This window comes from Haematobia irritans, chromosome 3 (assembly GCF_050003625.1).
Source record: "Haematobia irritans isolate KBUSLIRL chromosome 3, ASM5000362v1, whole genome shotgun sequence".
In the NCBI taxonomy this organism is placed as follows: domain Eukaryota; kingdom Metazoa; phylum Arthropoda; class Insecta; order Diptera; family Muscidae; genus Haematobia; species Haematobia irritans.
In genome coordinates this window covers 110,643,745-110,662,700 of record NC_134399.1, presented here as the reverse complement: position 1 = coordinate 110,662,700, position 18,956 = coordinate 110,643,745, and the positions used below count along the sequence as shown (strand labels likewise).

Sequence of the window (18,956 nt, the reverse complement as noted above, 5' to 3'; positions counted from 1 at the left end):
AAAGACCATTTAAAATTTTTATTTTTTGATAACCACAGTATTTTTCAGCCCATGCGGAGCTAAGCTAAAACTAAGAGGAATTTTGAGAAAATACATATAAATGTTCTGGTTCGAACGAATGTCAACATTTCGGCCGAGCGTTAGCTCGTCTTCGGCCAAAAAGTTCTGGTTCAGTTCGCTTGTTTTCAACCGAGAGTTATCGATTTTTTTTGGAAAGAATGATTGTAAACTATAATCGACTTAAAAATCTCTCTTTTACATTCAGTCAAGAGAGAGAAAACTGATTTTTACGTTTCAAAATTAATTTTCAACATCTGAAAATCGATTAGAGTCTACATTGAAAATTATACAAAAGCCTATTGAATTTTATACAAATTAAATTTTGAATAAATCGGTAAGCCGATTTTATATTCTGGACACATAATTGATTATTCGAAAGTTAATTTTTAAATCCAAATATAGAAACAAGGGAAGTATTATTTATACCAGATGCAAACAAAGAAAAGTCTATAAATATACACTGAAAGGATTATTTTCAAATAATTCTTTAATATAGAAGCGATTTTAGTGTGTTTAGTTAAAATGCCTTAAATGTTTCACTGGATAACAGGAATACATGTTTCTTACGAGAATAATTTAGTTTCACAAAACAATACGACAATAAAAGAAAATTAACTAGAATACTATGAAGTTATAATAATAATTGTCTTGATTTATTTAATCTTTGTTAATTATTTTTTCATAATTAATTATATTGTTATGTAATTTAGTTTTGTTTTTCCTTTTTATATATTACAAATTACAACTTTAACATATTCATTCCCTTAGTAAAAATTTGTTTTTGTTTTGTTTACGTGTAGAATTAGTCTGTCGACCGGTCTGTCTGTATGGGGGGAGGGGGAGGAGTTCAGCTCCTCCAAGAGATGACTTTATTAAAAAAATAACATTAAATGTCTTTTTAAAAAATGTCATCAAAGTGTTTATGAAAAGTTTTGCTGAGAGTGTATTGTGTAGTTCATCAAATAACAAAAAAATGTATGTACGCAATGGTAATGTAAACAGAATTTTGGACTTTGAACGATTTCTTAGAGTACGTACACAAGTAGTATATGTCTAGAAAAAATCTGTTTGGATTTTATAACAGTTTGTTGTATATTACAAAAAAATATATGTTGTTTGTTTCTCTTTTGTGTTTATGTTTAATATATTCAAAAGATGTCAATTTTGTATTTCATGTCGTTTCTTGTGGTGTAGTTTTTCATTTTTTTTTTGTAATTTTCATTTGTATCGCAAAAAGGGAGGGATTTTTCTTAACTTTTTTTCTTTGTTGTTTTGCCTTATTTTTGTATTTCTTTACCTGTTCTTAATGAGTGATTTGATTCTTTGCTAAATTATTTTTAACGTTAACGTTTCATGTTATCACCACTATATATATGTTTTTATTTTATTTTAATTTATTATTGTGTATGTTAATGTTTCATTACTATGATTATTATTATTATTACTATATACTGCATTAGTGTTTTATGTTTAGTTTTTAGCATTTTTATATTATTATGTTGTTTCTTTTTTCATTTTCTTTTGCATTTATATTATAATAATTGCTCTGCCTAAAATTAATTCTATTCGGGTGTTGTATCGGGAAAACCACTTACTTCTGTCTGTTCTAAAACATTAGCTCCATCGGCCACATATGATATGCGAATGCGCATGCGTAGTGTAGCCTGTAAGTTGAACAAAAATATATTTATGAATTATAATTAATATCTTAACTTGATGCATTAACGAATTTTGCAAGTTAAAAATAAAATTTAATTTTTATAAATAAAAATAATCTTTACTTACATTTGACGTACTGACAACGCGCATTTCTTGCGTTATAACTCCGCCAGGTGGTAGTACTGATCCAGAAGGCGAAAGCATTTGCAATGTAAAACTTTTAGGAACTGCCGCCTGAAATTTGGAAATAAGTATATGATTTTTTTATTACTATTTAATAGATTTTTTTTTACTATTTAATAGACTTTTATTTACACAGAAAAAAGTTGAACATTTTTTCAATTAATAAATTACTTGATACAATTAACTTTTTAATCAAGACAGAAGCATTAAGTTAATTAAGTCAATGATTGAAAATTTTAAAATTTTTATTTAAACAATTAATTGATACAAATAACTTTTTAAACAAACTCGGAAGACCAAGTCAATTAAAAATAGTGATGGAAACTATCTTAATTTTTAACTAAACAATTATTTCAAACTATCAATTTTTTAATCAAACTAAAAACACTAAGTCAATTAAGGAAGTTATTGAAAATTGTTACGTTTTTAATAAAAAAAAAATATTATTATTATTAAAACCAATCAATTAAATTTTTAATTGATTGATTTTAATATTATTATTTTTTTATTCTGAAGCCTGTGGTTAGGATTTATTACTGTGTAATACACCATTTGGACCACTAGGCCTTTGTATTATATTGAATGAATAAATAAATAAATTTAAAAATTAATTAAAATTTGATCATAAAATCAATTAATTTTCTAATCATGTATTTTTTAATGTCGAAATAAAACTGTGGTTGATACTATCATTTTCGCGATTGAAGATATTTCAATTATCGTGATTGACAAAATGTCCTAACATTTAAGTACATACCTGAAATAGATATTGTTCCAAAGTTGTTGTTGAACTATTTGTAGTTGTCATAAATATTTGCATATTATCATTTGCTTTTACTGGAACTAATTGAACCAATACACCATTCTTATTTAGAGCTGTCAATTTTGGACCTTGAGGCTGAAACAAAAGAACAAAAACGAAATTTATTTATTTATGTATTTGATTAAAATCTCTTTCCATACAAAAATACTCACCACACTAACGTTATTTGATGATGCTGTATTATCTAGAGGATCATTAACAAGGGAATTTACAGTGGTTAAATCCATCGCAGGCATATTTATACTTGCTGCAGCCATAATCGATGATAGATCATTGCCATTTGTAGGCACGGTGGTTGCCGTTGTAGAAATCATATTACTTAAATCTCCTAGAAGTCCTCCGCCGCCTCCACCACCTCCACTGCCCATTAATACATTGTTCATATTCGTAGAGCTGACTACATTCGAGGTAACATTTGCTGTTGTGGACGATTGTGTCGAAGACATATCCAGACCGAGTAAATCAAGAAAATCTTGATTATTCGATGTGGTTGTGTTATCATTGTTTGCGTTGAGCGTATTTTTCTTTTGTACAGATAGATCTTGCGTTGGTATCGATAGGTCCGAACCACCCAAAAGATCTAATAGAATATTCTAAAATAAAACAAAAAATGCAATATGAGTACGCTTTAATATGGTATGTAATCACGGTTGCCACGGTTGCAACATTTAGAGAAAATTCTACCAAATAACTATAAAACAATAAAATTTTCTGTAGAAAATTTTGTCAAAATTTTATTTCTATAGAAAATTTTGTCAAAATTTTATTTCTATAAATAATTTTATCAAAATTTTATTTCCATAGAAAATTTTGTCAAAATTTTATTTCTATAGAAATTTTTGTGAAAATTTTATTTCTATAGAAAATTTTGTGGAAATGTTATTTCTATAAAAATTTTTGTGTAAATTTTATATCTCTAAAACAATTTTGTGTAAATTTTATTTCTATAGAAAATTTTGTTAAAATTTTATTTCTATAGAAAATTTTTGTGAAAATTTTATTTCTATAGAAGATTTTTGTGAAAATTTTATTTCAATAGAAAATTTTGTCAAAATTTTATTTCTATAGAAAATTTTGTGAAAATTTTATTTCTATAGAAAAATTTGTGGAAATTTTATTTCTATAAAAAATTTCGTGGAAATTTTATTTCTATAAAAAATTTTGTGTAAATTTTATTTCTATAGAAAAGTTTTGTGAAAATTTTAATTCTATAGAAAATTTTGTCAAAATTTTATTTCTATAGAAAATTTTTGTGAAAATTTTATTTCTATAGAAAATTTTGTCAAAATTTTATTTCTATAGAAAATTTTGTCAAAATTTTATTTCTATAGAAAATTTTGTCAAAATTTTATTTCTATAAAACATTTTGTGAAAATTTTATTTCTATAAAAAACTTTGTGGAAATTTTATTTCTATAGAAATTTTGTCAGAATTTTATTTCTATAGAAATTTTGTTAACATTTTATTTCTATAGAAAATTTTATTTCTATAAAAAATGTTGTGGAAATTTTATTTCTATAGAAAATTTTGTCAAAATTTTATTTCTATAGAAAATTTTGTCAAAATTTTATTTCTATCGAAAATTTTGTCAAAATTTTATTTCTTTAGAAAATTTTTGTCAAAATTTTATTTCTATCGAAAATTTTGTCAAATTTTATTTCTATAGAAAATTTTTGTCAAAATTTTATTTCTATCGAAAATTTTGTCAAAATTTTATTTCTATAGAAAATTTTGTCGAAATTTTATTTATACAGAAAATTTTTGGAGAGCAATAATTTGCAAAATCTACCAAAACGTCAAGAATTCTACCAATCTTCCAAACAATAAAAAATCTACCATTTTTGCAGGAATTCTACCAACTGTGGCAACCGTGTATGTAATACGTTTAAAATGTCATAGATTGAAATATATTTCAAAATGTTTTCCTTTCAAACACGCAGTCAAATTTTACATTAGAGATAAGCATTGTGTAAATTTTATATCTATTAAAAATTTTGTGTAAATTTTATATCTATAAAAAATTTTGTGTAAATTTTATTTCTATAGAAAATGTTTGTGAAAATTTTATTTCTATAGAAGATTTTTGTGAAAATTTTATTTCAATAGAAAATTTTGTCGAAATTTTATTTCTATAGAAAATTTTGTGAAAATTTTATTTCTATAGAAAATTTTGTGGAAATTTTATTTCTATAAAAATTTTGTGGAAATTTTATTTCTATAAAAAATTTTGTGTAAATTTTATTTCTATAAAAAATTTTTGTGAAAATTTTATTTCTATAGAAAATTTTTGTGAAAATTTTATTTCTATAGAAAATTTTGTCAAAATTTTATTTCTATAGAAAATTTTTGTGAAAATTTTATTTCTATAGGAAATTTTGTCAAAATTTTATTTCTATAGAAAATTTTGTCAAAATTTTATTTCTATAGAAAATTTTGTCAAAATTTTATTTCTATAAAATATTTTGTGAAAATTTTATTTCTATAAAAAACTTTGTCAGAATTTTATTTCTATAGAAATTGTGTTAACATTTTATTTCTATAGAAAATTTTATTTCTTTTGTCAAAATTTCATTTCTATAGAAAATTTTGTCAAAATTTTATTTCTATAGAAAATTTTGTCAAAATTTTATTTCTATCAAAAATTTTGTCAAAATTTTATTTCTTTAGAAAATTTTTGTCAAAATTTTATTTCTATCGAAAATTTTGTCAAATTTTATTTCTATAGAAAATTTTTGTCAAAATTTTATTTCTATCGAAAATTTTGTCAAAATTTTATTTCTATAGAAAATTTTGTCGAAATTTTATTTATACAGAAAATTTTTGGAGAGCAATAATTTGCAAAATCTACCAAAACGTCAAGAATTCTACCAATCTTCCAAACAATAAAAAATCTACCATTTTTGCAGGAATTCTACCAACTGTGGCAACCGTGTATGTAATACGTTTAAAATGTCATAGATTGAAATAAATTTCAAAATGTTTTCCTTTCAAACACGCAGTCAAATTTTACATTAGAGATAAGCAAACTATTAATTTTGAAATTTTCAAATTTTAACAAAACTCGAATTTTTACTCCAAAATCTCAAAGACGACAATATGAAAAAATTAAAAAGCATTTTTTAAATTAAAAAAAAAGATGGCCATTGCATAAATTTAAGAAGATACAGGAATACCAAAAATTTGGTTTGGAGTTTGATATATAACTCCTAATGGACATAAGCCTATTTAAATTTTTAAAACTCTTTGATATACTTACGGTATTATCACTCATTGTATTCATATTGCTTTCTGTGGTTATCTGATCGTCACCCAGACCATTTTCAATTAAATCAGGACTATGGTCGTCGTATGAACCACTGCTTTCGCCGTTTTGTGAAGACATACGACTAACTTGCATTGCTGGCATTTTCTCCAAAAGAGGTGGACGTAAATGTTTATAGGAGCCAAAAAGTTGAGAAAACTCTACGCCTCTTTGTTGTAAATCCACATTTAAATGGCTGCCAAATGAGGTAATTAATGCTTGGATTTCTCTGAAAACGTGATAAGGAGATATGAGGACATTTTTATCACCGTCGTTTAAAAAAAAAAAACATGCAATCAAACTTACTCTACACAACTCTGGAGTCGAGTGCTTAGCTTGGCTAATGACACTAAAGCATATTGCTTACTGGTTGTTGAAACTTGAGCAGATGTTAAAAATTTATGATACATAGCAATTAATTCACTTTCCGATGGACGTTCAAATTCTAACAAAAAAAATACAAAAGATGATTTTATCGTTAATATCATTGAAATATCACATCTTGAAATTATCACTTACCATCATCATTTGAGCTGTACATAAACATATCGCCATATTCGCCAATGGCCCAAACAGCCACCTGCAATAAGGGTTGCTTATCCTCACAATGATTGGCAACTTGCAAAGATTCCCAAAAGCGTGTGGTTATATAGGTTTGCTCAATAGCTGGACTACTAGAGACAAGCTGTATTGTCGATGATACAACATCATCACGAACATAATTACCGGCCTGAAAATGAATAACAAGTTAATAGTGTACATGCTATATCACCTGAGGTTTAACTATTTTCAAATTACCGCAATTAAAACACTTAATTGTGTGTCAAGATGCCATCTTGTATTGGGTGAATATCTTTCGGCAGCTAAAATCATCCCCGAACTGCATTGAGCCTTAAATTCGGGATCAGCTTTTTCTAAGAACAATAAAAGTTCTTTTGTCATAGTTCGTATATTTTGGCCATTTATTAGAGCAAATGATAGTTCCATAGCACGTTTTCGTATCGACACATCTGGATCTTTGAGGCACTCCAAAATTGTAGTACGATGTCTCTGTACAGCCGATGTATCGGCATGAACAGTTCTCAATAGTGTATTCAAAGCCACATAACGTATGTTTTTGTCCGAATTCAATAAGAAACGACCCAAAATATTTACAGCCAAAACACGTAAACCACCCTCAGATCTAAAAAATTGTAAAAAATTTTGGTTATAAAAATGTAAAGCGAGATAATATTGATTGAACTGTACTGTTATTGTGACATAATAATGAATAAAAAACTAAAATGCAAATAAGATGATCTCCATATAAATTGGAAGGAAGACGAAATGTAATTTTATATGGGTTCTATCATAAACCAAGAAATATATAGACGTCTCAAGTCCACTCATAACACTGTAGTTTGTCTGTTTACCGTTAGATGGCACTTTTTCGACTGCAAATCAGTGATTTTTTTATTTGTCGTTATTTTTTTTTTCTTTCCAAATTTTGCCAGAACATTCTATAGATATAAAATTTTGCCAAAATTTTCAATAAAAATAAAATTTTGATCAAATTTTCTATCGAAATAAAATTACGATAAAATTTTCTATAGAAATAAAAGTTTGACAAAAGTTTCTAAAGAAATAAAATTCTGACAAAATTTTCTGTAGAAACAGAATTTTCTATAGAAATAAAATGTTGACAAAATTTTCTATAGAAATAAAATGTTGACAAAATTTTCTATAGAAATAAAATGTTGACAAAATTTTCTATAGAAATAAAATTTTGACAAAATTTTCTATAGAAATAAAATGTTGACAAAATTTTCTATAGAAATAAAATTTTGACAAAATTTTCTATAGAAATAAAATTTTGACAAAATTTTCTATAGAAATAAAATTTTGACAAAATTTTCTATAGAAATAAAATTTTGACAAAATTTTCTATAGAAATAAAATTTTGACAAAATTTTCTATAGAAATAAAATTTCGACAAAACTTTCTATAGAAATAAAATTTTGACAAAATTTTCTATAGAAATAAAATTTTGACAAAATTTTCTATAGAAATAAAATTTTGACAAAATTTTCTATAGACATAAAATTTTGACAAAATTTTCTATGGAAATAAAATTTTGACAAAATTTTCTATAGAAATAAAATGTTGACAAAATTTTCTATAGAAATAAAATTTTGACAAAATTTTCTATAGAAATAAAATGTTGACAAAATTTTCTATAGAAATAAAATGTTGACAAAATTTTCTATAGAAATAAAATTTTGACAAAATTTTCTATAGAAATAAAATTTTGACAAAATTTTCTATAGAAATAAAATTTTGACAAAATTTTCTATAGAAATAAAATTTTGACAAAATTTTCTATAGAAATAAAATTTTGACAAAATTTTCTATAGAAATAAAATTTCGACAAAACTTTCTATAGAAATAAAATTTTGACAAAATTTTCTATAGAAATAAAATTTTGACAAAATTTTCTATAGAAATAAAATTTTGACAAAATTTTCTATAGAAATAAAATTTTGACAAAATTTTCTATAGACATAAAATTTTGACAAAATTTTCTATGGAAATAAAATTTTGACAAAATTTTCTATAGAAATAAAATTTTGACAAACTTTTCTATAGAAATAAAATTTTGACAAACTTTTCTATAGAAATAAAATTTTGACAAAATTTTCTATCGAAATAAAATTTTGATAAAATTTTCTATAGAAATAAAATTTTGACTAACTTTTCTATAGATATAAAATTTTGATTAAATTTTCTATAGAAATAAAATTTTGATAAAATTCTCTATAGAAATAAAATTTTGACAAAATTTTCTATCGAAATAAAATTTTGAAAAAATTTTTGATAGAAATAAAATTTTGAAAAAATTTTGGATAAAAATAAAATTGTGACAAAATTGTCTATATAAATAAAATTTTGAAAAAAAAATTCTATAGAAATGAAGTTTTGATATAATTTTCTATCGAAATAAAATTTCGACCAATTTTCTACAGAAATACAATTTTGACAAAATTTTCTATAGAAATAAAATTTTGACAACATTTTCTATAAAATAAATTTTGACAAAATTTTCTATAGAAATAAAATTTTGACGAAATTTTCTATATTTTCTATATATATATTTTCTATAGAAATAAAATTTTGACAAAATTTTCTATAGAAATAAAATTTTGATAAAATTTTGTATAAAAATAAAATGATGATAAAATTTTCTAAAGAAATAAAATTTTGACAAAAATTTCTATAGAAATAAAATTTTTACAAAATATTCTATAGAAATAAAATTTTGACAACATTTTATATAAAAATAAAATTTTGACAAAATTTTCTATAGAAATAAAATTTTGACAAAATTTTCTATAGAAATAATATTTTGAAAAACATTTTCTATAGAAATAAAATTTTGACAAAAATTTCTATAGAAATAAAATTTTGAAAAAATTTTCGATAGAAATAAAATTTTGAAAAAATTTTCGATAGAAATAAAGTTGTGACAAAATTGTCTATAGAAATAAAATTTTGAAAAAAAAAATTCTATAGAAATGAAGTTTTGATATAATTTTCTATCGAAATAAAATTTCGACAAAATTTTCTATAGAGATAAAATTTAAACAAAATTTTCTATAGAAATAAAGTTTTGACAAAATTTTCTATGGAAATAAAATTTCGACCAAATTTTGTATCGAAATAAAATTTTGACAAAATTTTCTATAGAAATAAAATTTTGACAAAATTTTCTATAGAAATAAAATTTTGACAAAATATCCTATGGAAATAAAATTTTGACAAAATTTTCTATCGAAATAAAATTTCGACAAAATTTTCTATAGAAATAAAATTTTGACAAAATTTTCTATAGAAATAAAATTTTGACAAAATTTTCTATAGAAATAAAATTTCGACAAAATTTTATATAGAAATAAAATTTTGACAAAACTTTCTATAGAAATAAAATTTTGACAAAACTTTCTATAGAAATAAAATGTTGCCAAATTTTTCTATAGAAATAAAATTTTGACAAAATTTTCTATATTAATAATATTTTGAAAAAAATTTCTATAAAAATAAAATTTTGACAAAAATTTCTATAGAAATAAAATTTTGAAAAAATTTTCGATAGAAATAAAATTTTGAAAAATTTTTCGATAGAAATAAAATTTTGACAAAATTGTCTACAGAAATAAAATTTTGAAAAAAATTTCTATAGAAATGAAGTTGTGACAAAATTTTCTATAGGGATAAAATTTTAACAAAATTTTCTATAGAAATAAAATTTTGACAAAATTTTCTATCGAAATAAAATAAAATGTTGACAAAATTTTCTATAGAAATAAAATTTTGAAAAAAAATTGTATAGAAATAAAATGATGATAAAATTTTCTATAGAAATAAAATGATGACAAAATTTTCAATCGAAACAAAATTTTGACAAAATTTCCGATAGCAATAAAATTTTGACAAAATTTTCTATAGAAATAAGATTTTGTCAATTTTTTTTGTTTGATAGTTTTTTTGGTAAAATTATCTCCAAATTATTATTGGCTCGAGTGGCAACCATGCTTGAGACGTCTATATCATTCTTGATCTATAATTCAACCTAAAAAGTATTAGTTTCTATATGATTTCTAATAATTCAAAATATTTTTTTACCTTATATCCATGATAGACAAAACAGTCTCATACAAAATGGTATTGCCAACATTTTTACTAGTCTCCGTATTCGTGGCCACCTGTGCCAATATATCGTTCATGGCCTCCGAGGCATCGGTATCGTTATGTCCCAATATACGCAAAAGACGTAGGATTTTCACTTGCAAGAACGGATCGCTGACCCCACTTACATCATGTTCCGGTGAATAACCACCCAATATTAAATTTTTTAAGATACGAACCAAATTCGGCACAATCTAAAGTTTAAGAAAAAAAGATAATGAAATTGTTAGATTTTTTCTAATTCCAAAATTCTAAAGTTTATATACTAAAAAAAAAGATGTTTAAGTTGTTTGAAGTGATAGTGTAAACAAAGTATTGGGGGAAAAGAGTGCGAGTGAAAAAGCTAAGAATAATTCATTTTCGGATAGCTTAGAATATATGTGTTACATATTGAAATTACAATACAAGTGCAAAATAAACATTCTAATGTGCAATATATTATTTGATAATTTATAATAAAAATAAAAAATAATAATAGAAGCCAATTTTCGATTTAAAAGAGTCAAAATTCATACATACAACAATAATCGAAGAAAATACTGCATATATATTTATTTTAAACAATAATCGGTCGATTAATATTTACTTTACTTACAATAAGGAAGCATTGAATATACTTCATAGGGAAAATACTTGCATACTTAAATACTCTCGAAAACGTACTGTTTTGCGTGTATATACATATTATTCAATCATATTGGAATAGGGTCTTACATTTATGAAAATGATAAATAAAAACTGATCCGCATTAAAGTTGCTGTCCAGTTTGAGAAAAGTTTTTAAAGATTTCTAGACTAAGATCATTGGGAATACAAAACAAATGGGCTAAAAACTTTTACAAAGAATGCCAAAAGCAGCAGAAAACACAATGTTTTGAAAAAGGCTATCTCTTATTCACTTTGACATATATAATAAGCAAGGAAAGCGGCTCTGGGACATCTATATTATACTCTTCACCAGTTTGTAGACTAATTATATTCTACATCCTCGCTAAAACGTGTGTATATATGTATGTAATTAAATAAACCCATATCGGCCAAAAGAGATAAATGGGACCCCAAAATAAATCTAAAATTATTTTAAAGAATATATTCGGCTCATGCACACAAAAAAAAATTTCATTACAATTGAGCCAACGAACATTTTTCATTGATATAACGACACATTTTCATTAATACAATGAAAATATTCGTTTATAGTACGAAACGTTACGTTAATTGGCAGAAAATTCGTTATAATCACGAAAAATTTCGTTGTATTAACGAATTTGTTTCATTGGCTCACTTTTAATGAAACATTTCGTTAATATAACGAAACTTTTTCTACCAGTGTATAGAAACAATATTGTAGCAATATTGTCTCCTCTGATTACAAATATATTAACATACGAACATCGTGAACATAAACGCTTACGAGTTACATTTTAGTGAAACCTATGGTGTTAAGGGTTTAATAACGCCTTGGCTAAAACTTTTTTTCTACAATTGTGAACAGAGAATATACCCGGTGTAGACCATCCGCTGTATTAGTTTTCTACTCGTATTTGCAGTACCACCACCACAATCATAATTCTTAGCTGCAATACGAGTGCCGAAATGCTGAAAACAACGACAAAAAATCCCACACTCTAAAAATACTACGTGTTTTTCAAACTCTCTTTCTCTAATATATGGTTGTGGTAGTCAAAAATAAGAAGACCAAATAACTAACTAATAGATGACCCATCTGTGTCAAACGCAGTCTGACAGTTCCCAAAATGAGGAATAAACGAAGAAAATAGAGGGAATTCCAAATTCTCTCTGAGTTTCGTTTTTACAATTTTCCTGTTTTATCCACAATTTTAACATTTTTGATACACCAGATGATTTATATAGCCCAATTCTGAATATTCCCTAGGGAATGTGTTCCCTGGGAATTCATTTTCCCCGGGAATAAAATCCTCCTATTCTAAACAGTAGGAGAAGAGAATAACAAGGGAGAAATAATTCAGAGTATTCGAAGTCAGTTGTTTTACTTCAACTATTTTATTTTAAAAAATTTTTAAAATTGAATTGAATATATATTAAAGTGAACCCATCATCAATTTTAATTTAAGGTTTTTGATCGGAAATTACAGAGAAATGATGCATTTTGGTTACAACTCCCTTGATTTTTTGGGGGAATTATTCCCAAAAAATGTCATCGTTTTTCCGTTTTTATTGTCATTTGTAATACCAATTTTCCCCAAGGGAAAATTTCCTATTTTCGAAGTTGGTTTAAAATAAGAGAAAAGGGAATAAAGAAAAATTCCCCAGGGAGATTTTGTTTAGAATAGGGGAACAGGGAAGAAGGAAAAAATTCCCAGGGAGTTTTTATTGAGAATTGAGCTATACGTGTTTTTCAAACTCTCTTTCTCTAATATTAGCCCAATTCTGAATATTCCCTGGGGAATGTGTTCCCTGGGAATTCATTTTCCCCGGGAATAAAATCCTCCTATTCTAAACAGTAGGAGAAGAGAATAACAAGGGAGAAATAATTCAGAGTATTCGAAGTCAGTTGTTTTACTTCAACTGTTTTATTTTAATAAATTTTTAAAATTGAATTGAATATATATTAAAGTGAACCCATCATCAATTTTAATTTAAGGTTTTTGACCGGAAATTACAGAGAAATGGTGCATTTTGGTTACAACTCCCTTGATTTTTTTGGGGGGAATTATTCCCAAAAAATGTCATCGTTTTTCCGTTTTTATTGTCATTTGTAATACCAATTTTCCCCAAGGGAAAATTTCCTATTTTCGAAGTTGGTTTAAAATAAGGGAAAAGGGAATAAAGAAAAATTCCCCAGGGATATTTTGTATAGAATAGGGGAACAGGGAAGAAGGAAAAAATTCCTAGGGAGTTGTTATTGAGAATTGAGCTAATGGTGATCGAAATCCCATTTTCATTTCTCCCCAGCTTGTGAGCTGCTATGACAAAAATGTATTTATACCCTGCGCCACACTGTGGAACAGGGTATTATAAGTTAGTGCATATGTTTGCAACACCCATAAGGAGACGAGATAGATACATGGTGTCTTTGGCAATAATGCTCAGGGTGGGCTCTTGAGTCGATATAGCGATTTCCGTCTGTCCGTGAACACATTTTTGTAATCAAAGTCTAGGTCGCAGGTTTAGTGCAATCGACTTCAAATTTGGCACAAGTATGTGTTTTGGCTCAGAATAGATCCCTATTGATTTTGGAAGAAATCGGTTCAGATTTAGATATAGCTTCCATATATATTTTTCGCCCGATATGGACTAATACGATCCCAGAAGCCAGAGTTTTACCCCAATTTGGTTGAAATTTTGCACTAGGAGTACAATTAGTAGTGGTGTCAATTGAAATCGGTTCAGATTTAGATATAGCTCCCATATATATCGTTCGCCCGATTTACACTCACATGATCACAGTGAACAATCTTTTACTCCGATTTAATTGAAATTTTGCACAGGGAGTAGAATTAGCATTGTAGCTATGCGTGCCAAATTTGGTTGAAATCGGTTCAGATTTAGATATAGCTCCCATATATAACTTTCGCCCGATTTACACTCATATGACCACAGAGGCCAATTTTTTGCTCCGATTTAGTTGAAATTTTGCACAGGGAGTAGAATTGGCATTGTTGCTATGCGTGCCAAATTTGGTTGAAATCGGTTCAGATTTCGATATAGCTCCCATATATATGTTTTTCCGATTTCGACAAAAATGGTCAAAATACCAACATTTCCTCGTAAAATCGCTACTGCTTAGTCGAAAAGTTGTAAAAATGATTCTAATTTTCCTAAACTTCTAATACATATACATCGAGCGAAAAATCATAAATAAAGTTTTGCGAAGTTTCCTTAAAATTGCTTCAGAGTTAAATGTTTCCCATATTTTTTTACTAACATTGTGTCCCATCCCAGTGCATAGCCGACTTAAATTTTGAGTCTATAGATTTTGTAGAAGTCTATCAAATTCTGTCGAGATCGAGTGATATTTAAATGTATGTATTTGGGACAAACCTTTATATATATCCCCCAACACATTTGACGGATGTGATATGGTATCGAAAATTTAGATCTACAAAGTGGTGAACTTGTTTTTTTTTTAATTTTGAAATAATTACTGACTTTCTACAGAAGAGTTTATTTCTTTATTTTTCATAAAATTGTCAACAATTTATTGTGGAATTTTGTGAGGAATTTGAATTGGGGAGTTTTGGGGGACGAAAGCATCCCAATTTGGGGACAAGAACACTGATAACATGTGTTCGTGTTCGAAATCCCTAGAAAAAGGAACGAAAATACTTAATCGTAGGTAAATGGGTAAAACTGCATCTTAAGATGTTGACATACCTGGAGTAAGGGATTATGATGATCATAAAATATGGCAGTAATTCAAATACAACAGTTACCCATCATAATTTGTTTCATTTTGTTTAAAAATTAGTACATGTTCTCAAAAAAAACTCGATCTTCATTTTATTTTATTGAATAAATTAGTAAATCATTCATTACATTTTTTTTTTGTTTCTACGACGTAAGAAAAAATATGTAGACGTTTTCATATTGAATCAAAGCGAAAGTAAAATGTGCCAATAAGGTTTTTGCCTATTTTCATAAAATTTTTTGGGTTAAATAATTCTACCTTTCAAATAAAATTTTTAAAAAAAGCTTAAAAATATTTCAAAAGATCTTCGATTATGGTTATTCTGCTCGTGACAGGATGATTGTTGTCCGAACGCCCATTGCTCGGTGCTCTAGTTTTCACCTACGAAGAGTTAATTTTAATGTGATAATATAGAAAACTTCTCACGAAAATTGTCCACTTTCGAGGTGTCCAAATTTAAGAAATACTATATGTCAGGGCGAAAATTAAATTAGAATTGTGTAATTATTTTTCAGTGAAATGGTAAGAACTAAATGAAAAAAAAAAGTAATCTTGTCAAGGACAAATAACAAAAAAAAATATGAATACTAATAACCAAATTAAATGCAAGTAACTTAAAAAGGATGCATAGATCGAATGGGAAATCAATCCAATTAAACAAAAAGAATGGTAATGAATTTTTATTTTCATACCTCTCGATTTCCGCTATCCTGGCAAGCAAATTACAATCAAAATGGTAAATGTATGTTGGTTTTTGTGATGTATTTTTTTTGTAATGTTACATATGGGAAAATAATTAAAATAAATTAGCGTTAATAGTTTGTAGCGTAAAAGGAATTGAATAAAAATGCAAACCAAAATGGCAAAATAAAAATGGAGCATATAGTATGGTATATACTTAGATGACATTAATAGCATATTTATACGAATAATCTGGGAAATTAGCCAGGGAGGTGATTGAAACTAATCAATAATCGAATGATAGCCAATTTTTATGGTTTTTCATGTATAGAGTTCCTGCGCTTTTACCAGGTTTGGGCTTCTTAAGTGAACATTAAGTCACTAAACATTCAACATGCCAACACGATGCTTTTTTTTCATTTCAGAGATTAATGTTAAGGTTTACGTTTATATATTTTATATTTTTTTGTTTTACAAAAGTGGATAATAAGATTGCTTTGGAAGTTATATATAATTTTAAAATACGAGCCGTAAAACGTGGTAGCATACTATTTTTTAACTAACTTTAAATGAGATCGCACAAGAAATCCCGCAAATATGCAATAAGGAATTTTCAAGAGAAATTGACAGCCAGAAGTGAATCCTGCGAAACCAAATATGAGAGTAAAATTGGCATAGATTTTGCCAATTTTATTAGCCTTCATTCCAATTGTGGACACATAATCGTATTGGTGCCAACAAGGTAGTTATCCCTGGGCTTGGTGGCTGGGACTACTGATGTCAAAACTAGTAAAGGGTGATACGGCCAAAATTTGGTCAAGGGAAAACGCGTGTAAATCGGTGAAATCGTTTATTTAAAAAATCAAATTAAATTTCTTTTTCAAGTTCAATTAGTATAAAATTCAGGAAAAATATTCAGTTAGGCTTTCGCTTTTCCAAATCCGAATTGCCGGGCCTCACGCTTGACACCTGCCATCAGATTTTGTACAGCCACCTTGTCCAACTTCTTCGCCGCAGAAAGCCAGTTTGCCTTGAACTGCTGCTCGTCCTTAGCAGTTTTTTGGTCTTCTTTAGGTTCCGCTTGACAATAGCCCAGTATTTCTCAATCGGTGGAGCTCTGGCGTGTTGGTAGGGTTCTTGTCCTTGGGAACCACCTGCACGTTGTTGGCGGCGTACCACTCCATGGTCTTTTTACCGTAATGGCAAGATGCCAAATCCGGCCAAAACAGTACGGAACAACCGTGTTTCTTCAGGAAAGGCAGCAGACGTTTATTCAAACACTCTTTCACGTAAATTTCTTGGTTGACAGTCCCGGATTTGGAGTCACTACCTTCTTGTAAGTCGATAGTCCGGCTCGTTTTTCGGCTCGATGCACGGTTGTAGACGATACTCCCGGCTTATTTGCGGCATCTCGGAGAGAGAGGTTAGGATTTCGCTTGAAACTACCGGCAACTCTCTTTGTCGTCTCAGCGGCTTCCGGTTTTCGATTTCACCCCGATCCCGACTTCCTGGCTGTCGACAAACGTTCCCCAAACACTTTAGTTACATTTGTAACGGTTGATTTGGCAACTTTTAGCGATTTTGCCAGCTTTGCGTACGAGTAGCTCGGATTTTCGCGATGCGCGAGCAAAATTTTTATACGCTGCTCTTCTTGCTTGGACGGCATTTTGACAACTGAAGAGTGAATTCCTAAATCAAAATAGGAGCAACATTCTACACACACACACACCTTCAAAATGAGGGGTGTTCAGGTTTTTTTAATGCAAATTTGAAAGAAATACGTCAAGTTTATATTGACCAAATTTTGACCGTATCATATTTTCACAGGGAAAAGTCTTGAATTTCTTATGAGTATGGGACAGAAGAATATTGGAGAATTTATGTCGTAGTTTTACGGACTTTATCTAGTTTGGAGAATTCAGATTGTACTGACAACATGCTTGATGACATTTTTTAAATAACTTTCCGACAACCTTATGGTATACAGTACCTGAAGATTTGGTGGGAAATTGTTCGGATTAAACCTATCGCAAATATTGTATTAGCAAGAAAGGTCAGTGATACCTCAACTGTGCAATAACCCTCACATGGTACCATCTTGAAAATGTTCGAACACAAAAAAAATCTGATTCAATCACGAAATTAATTGATACAATTAATTACGAGTATACCCTCCACCATAGGATATTATATTAACTTTGTCATTCCGTTTGTAACACATCGAAATATTGCTCTCAGACCCCATAAAGTATATATATTCTGGGCCGTGGTGAAATTCCGAGTCCATCTAAGCATGTCCGTACGTCCGTCTGTTGAAATCACGCTAGCTTCCGAACGAAACAAACTATCGACTTGAAACTTGGCACAAGTTGTTGTTATTGAAGTAGGTCGGATGGTATTGCATATCGGATCACTTTTACGTATAGCCCCCATATAAACGGACCCTCAGATTTGACTTGCGGAGCCTCTAAGAGAAGCATATTTCATCCGATCCGGCTGAAATTTGGTACATGGTGTTAGTATATGGTCTCTAACAACCATGCAAAAATTGTTCCACATCGGTCCATAATTATATATAGCCCCCATATAAAATCGATCCTCAGATTTGGCTTGCGGAGCCTAAAAGAGCAGCAAATTTCATCCGATCCGGTTGAAATTTGGAACATGGTGTAAGTATATGGTCTTTAACAACAATGCCAGAATTAGTCCACATCGGTCCATAATTATATATAGCCCCCATATAAAGCGATCCCCAGATTTGGCTTGCGGAGCCTCTAAGAAAAGCAAATTTCATACGATCCGGTTGAAATTTGGAACATGGTGTTAGTATATGGTCTCTAACAACAATGCCAGAATTGGTCCACATCGGCCCGTAATTATATATAGACCCCATATAAACCATTCTCCAGATTTGACCTCCGGAGCCACTTAGAGGAGCAAAATTCAGCCCATCCGGTTCAAATTTGGAACGTGGTGTTAGTATATGGTCTCTAACAACAATGCAAAATTTGGACCATATCGGTCTATATCGGTTAATAATCATGGTTGCCACTCGAGCCAAAAAGAATTTACCAAAATTTTATTTCTATAGAAAGTTTTATCAAAACTTAATTTCTAAAGAAAATTTTGTCAAAT

At 27.9% G+C, this 18,956-nt stretch overlaps 1 protein-coding gene across 7 annotated transcripts in view; it reads right to left on the bottom strand.

Annotated features, from left to right (window-relative positions):
* Positions 1–691: 691 nt before the first annotated feature.
* Positions 692–18,956, bottom strand: part of AP-1gamma (adaptor protein complex 1, gamma subunit) — a 53,523-nt gene continuing 35,258 nt past the window's right edge. For 5 of the 7 annotated variants that reach the window (XM_075300996.1, XM_075301000.1, XM_075300999.1 and 2 more), the window contains 10 exons: positions 15,833–15,850; positions 10,686–10,942; positions 6,825–7,209; positions 6,546–6,756; positions 6,333–6,471; positions 5,982–6,255; positions 2,878–3,318; positions 2,660–2,800; positions 1,846–1,953; positions 692–1,724 (listed from right to left, as the gene is read on the bottom strand). In XM_075300996.1, the coding sequence (XP_075157111.1) occupies positions 1,623–1,724; positions 1,846–1,953; positions 2,660–2,800; positions 2,878–3,318; positions 5,982–6,255; positions 6,333–6,471; positions 6,546–6,756; positions 6,825–7,209; positions 10,686–10,942; positions 15,833–15,850 (2,076 nt within the window). In that variant the 3' untranslated portion in view covers positions 692–1,622. The remainder of the gene's footprint in view (positions 1,725–1,845; positions 1,954–2,659; positions 2,801–2,877; positions 3,319–5,981; positions 6,256–6,332; positions 6,472–6,545; positions 6,757–6,824; positions 7,210–10,685; positions 10,943–15,832; positions 15,851–18,956) is intronic. The other 2 variants (XM_075300997.1, XM_075301002.1) reach the window with 1 other exon arrangement.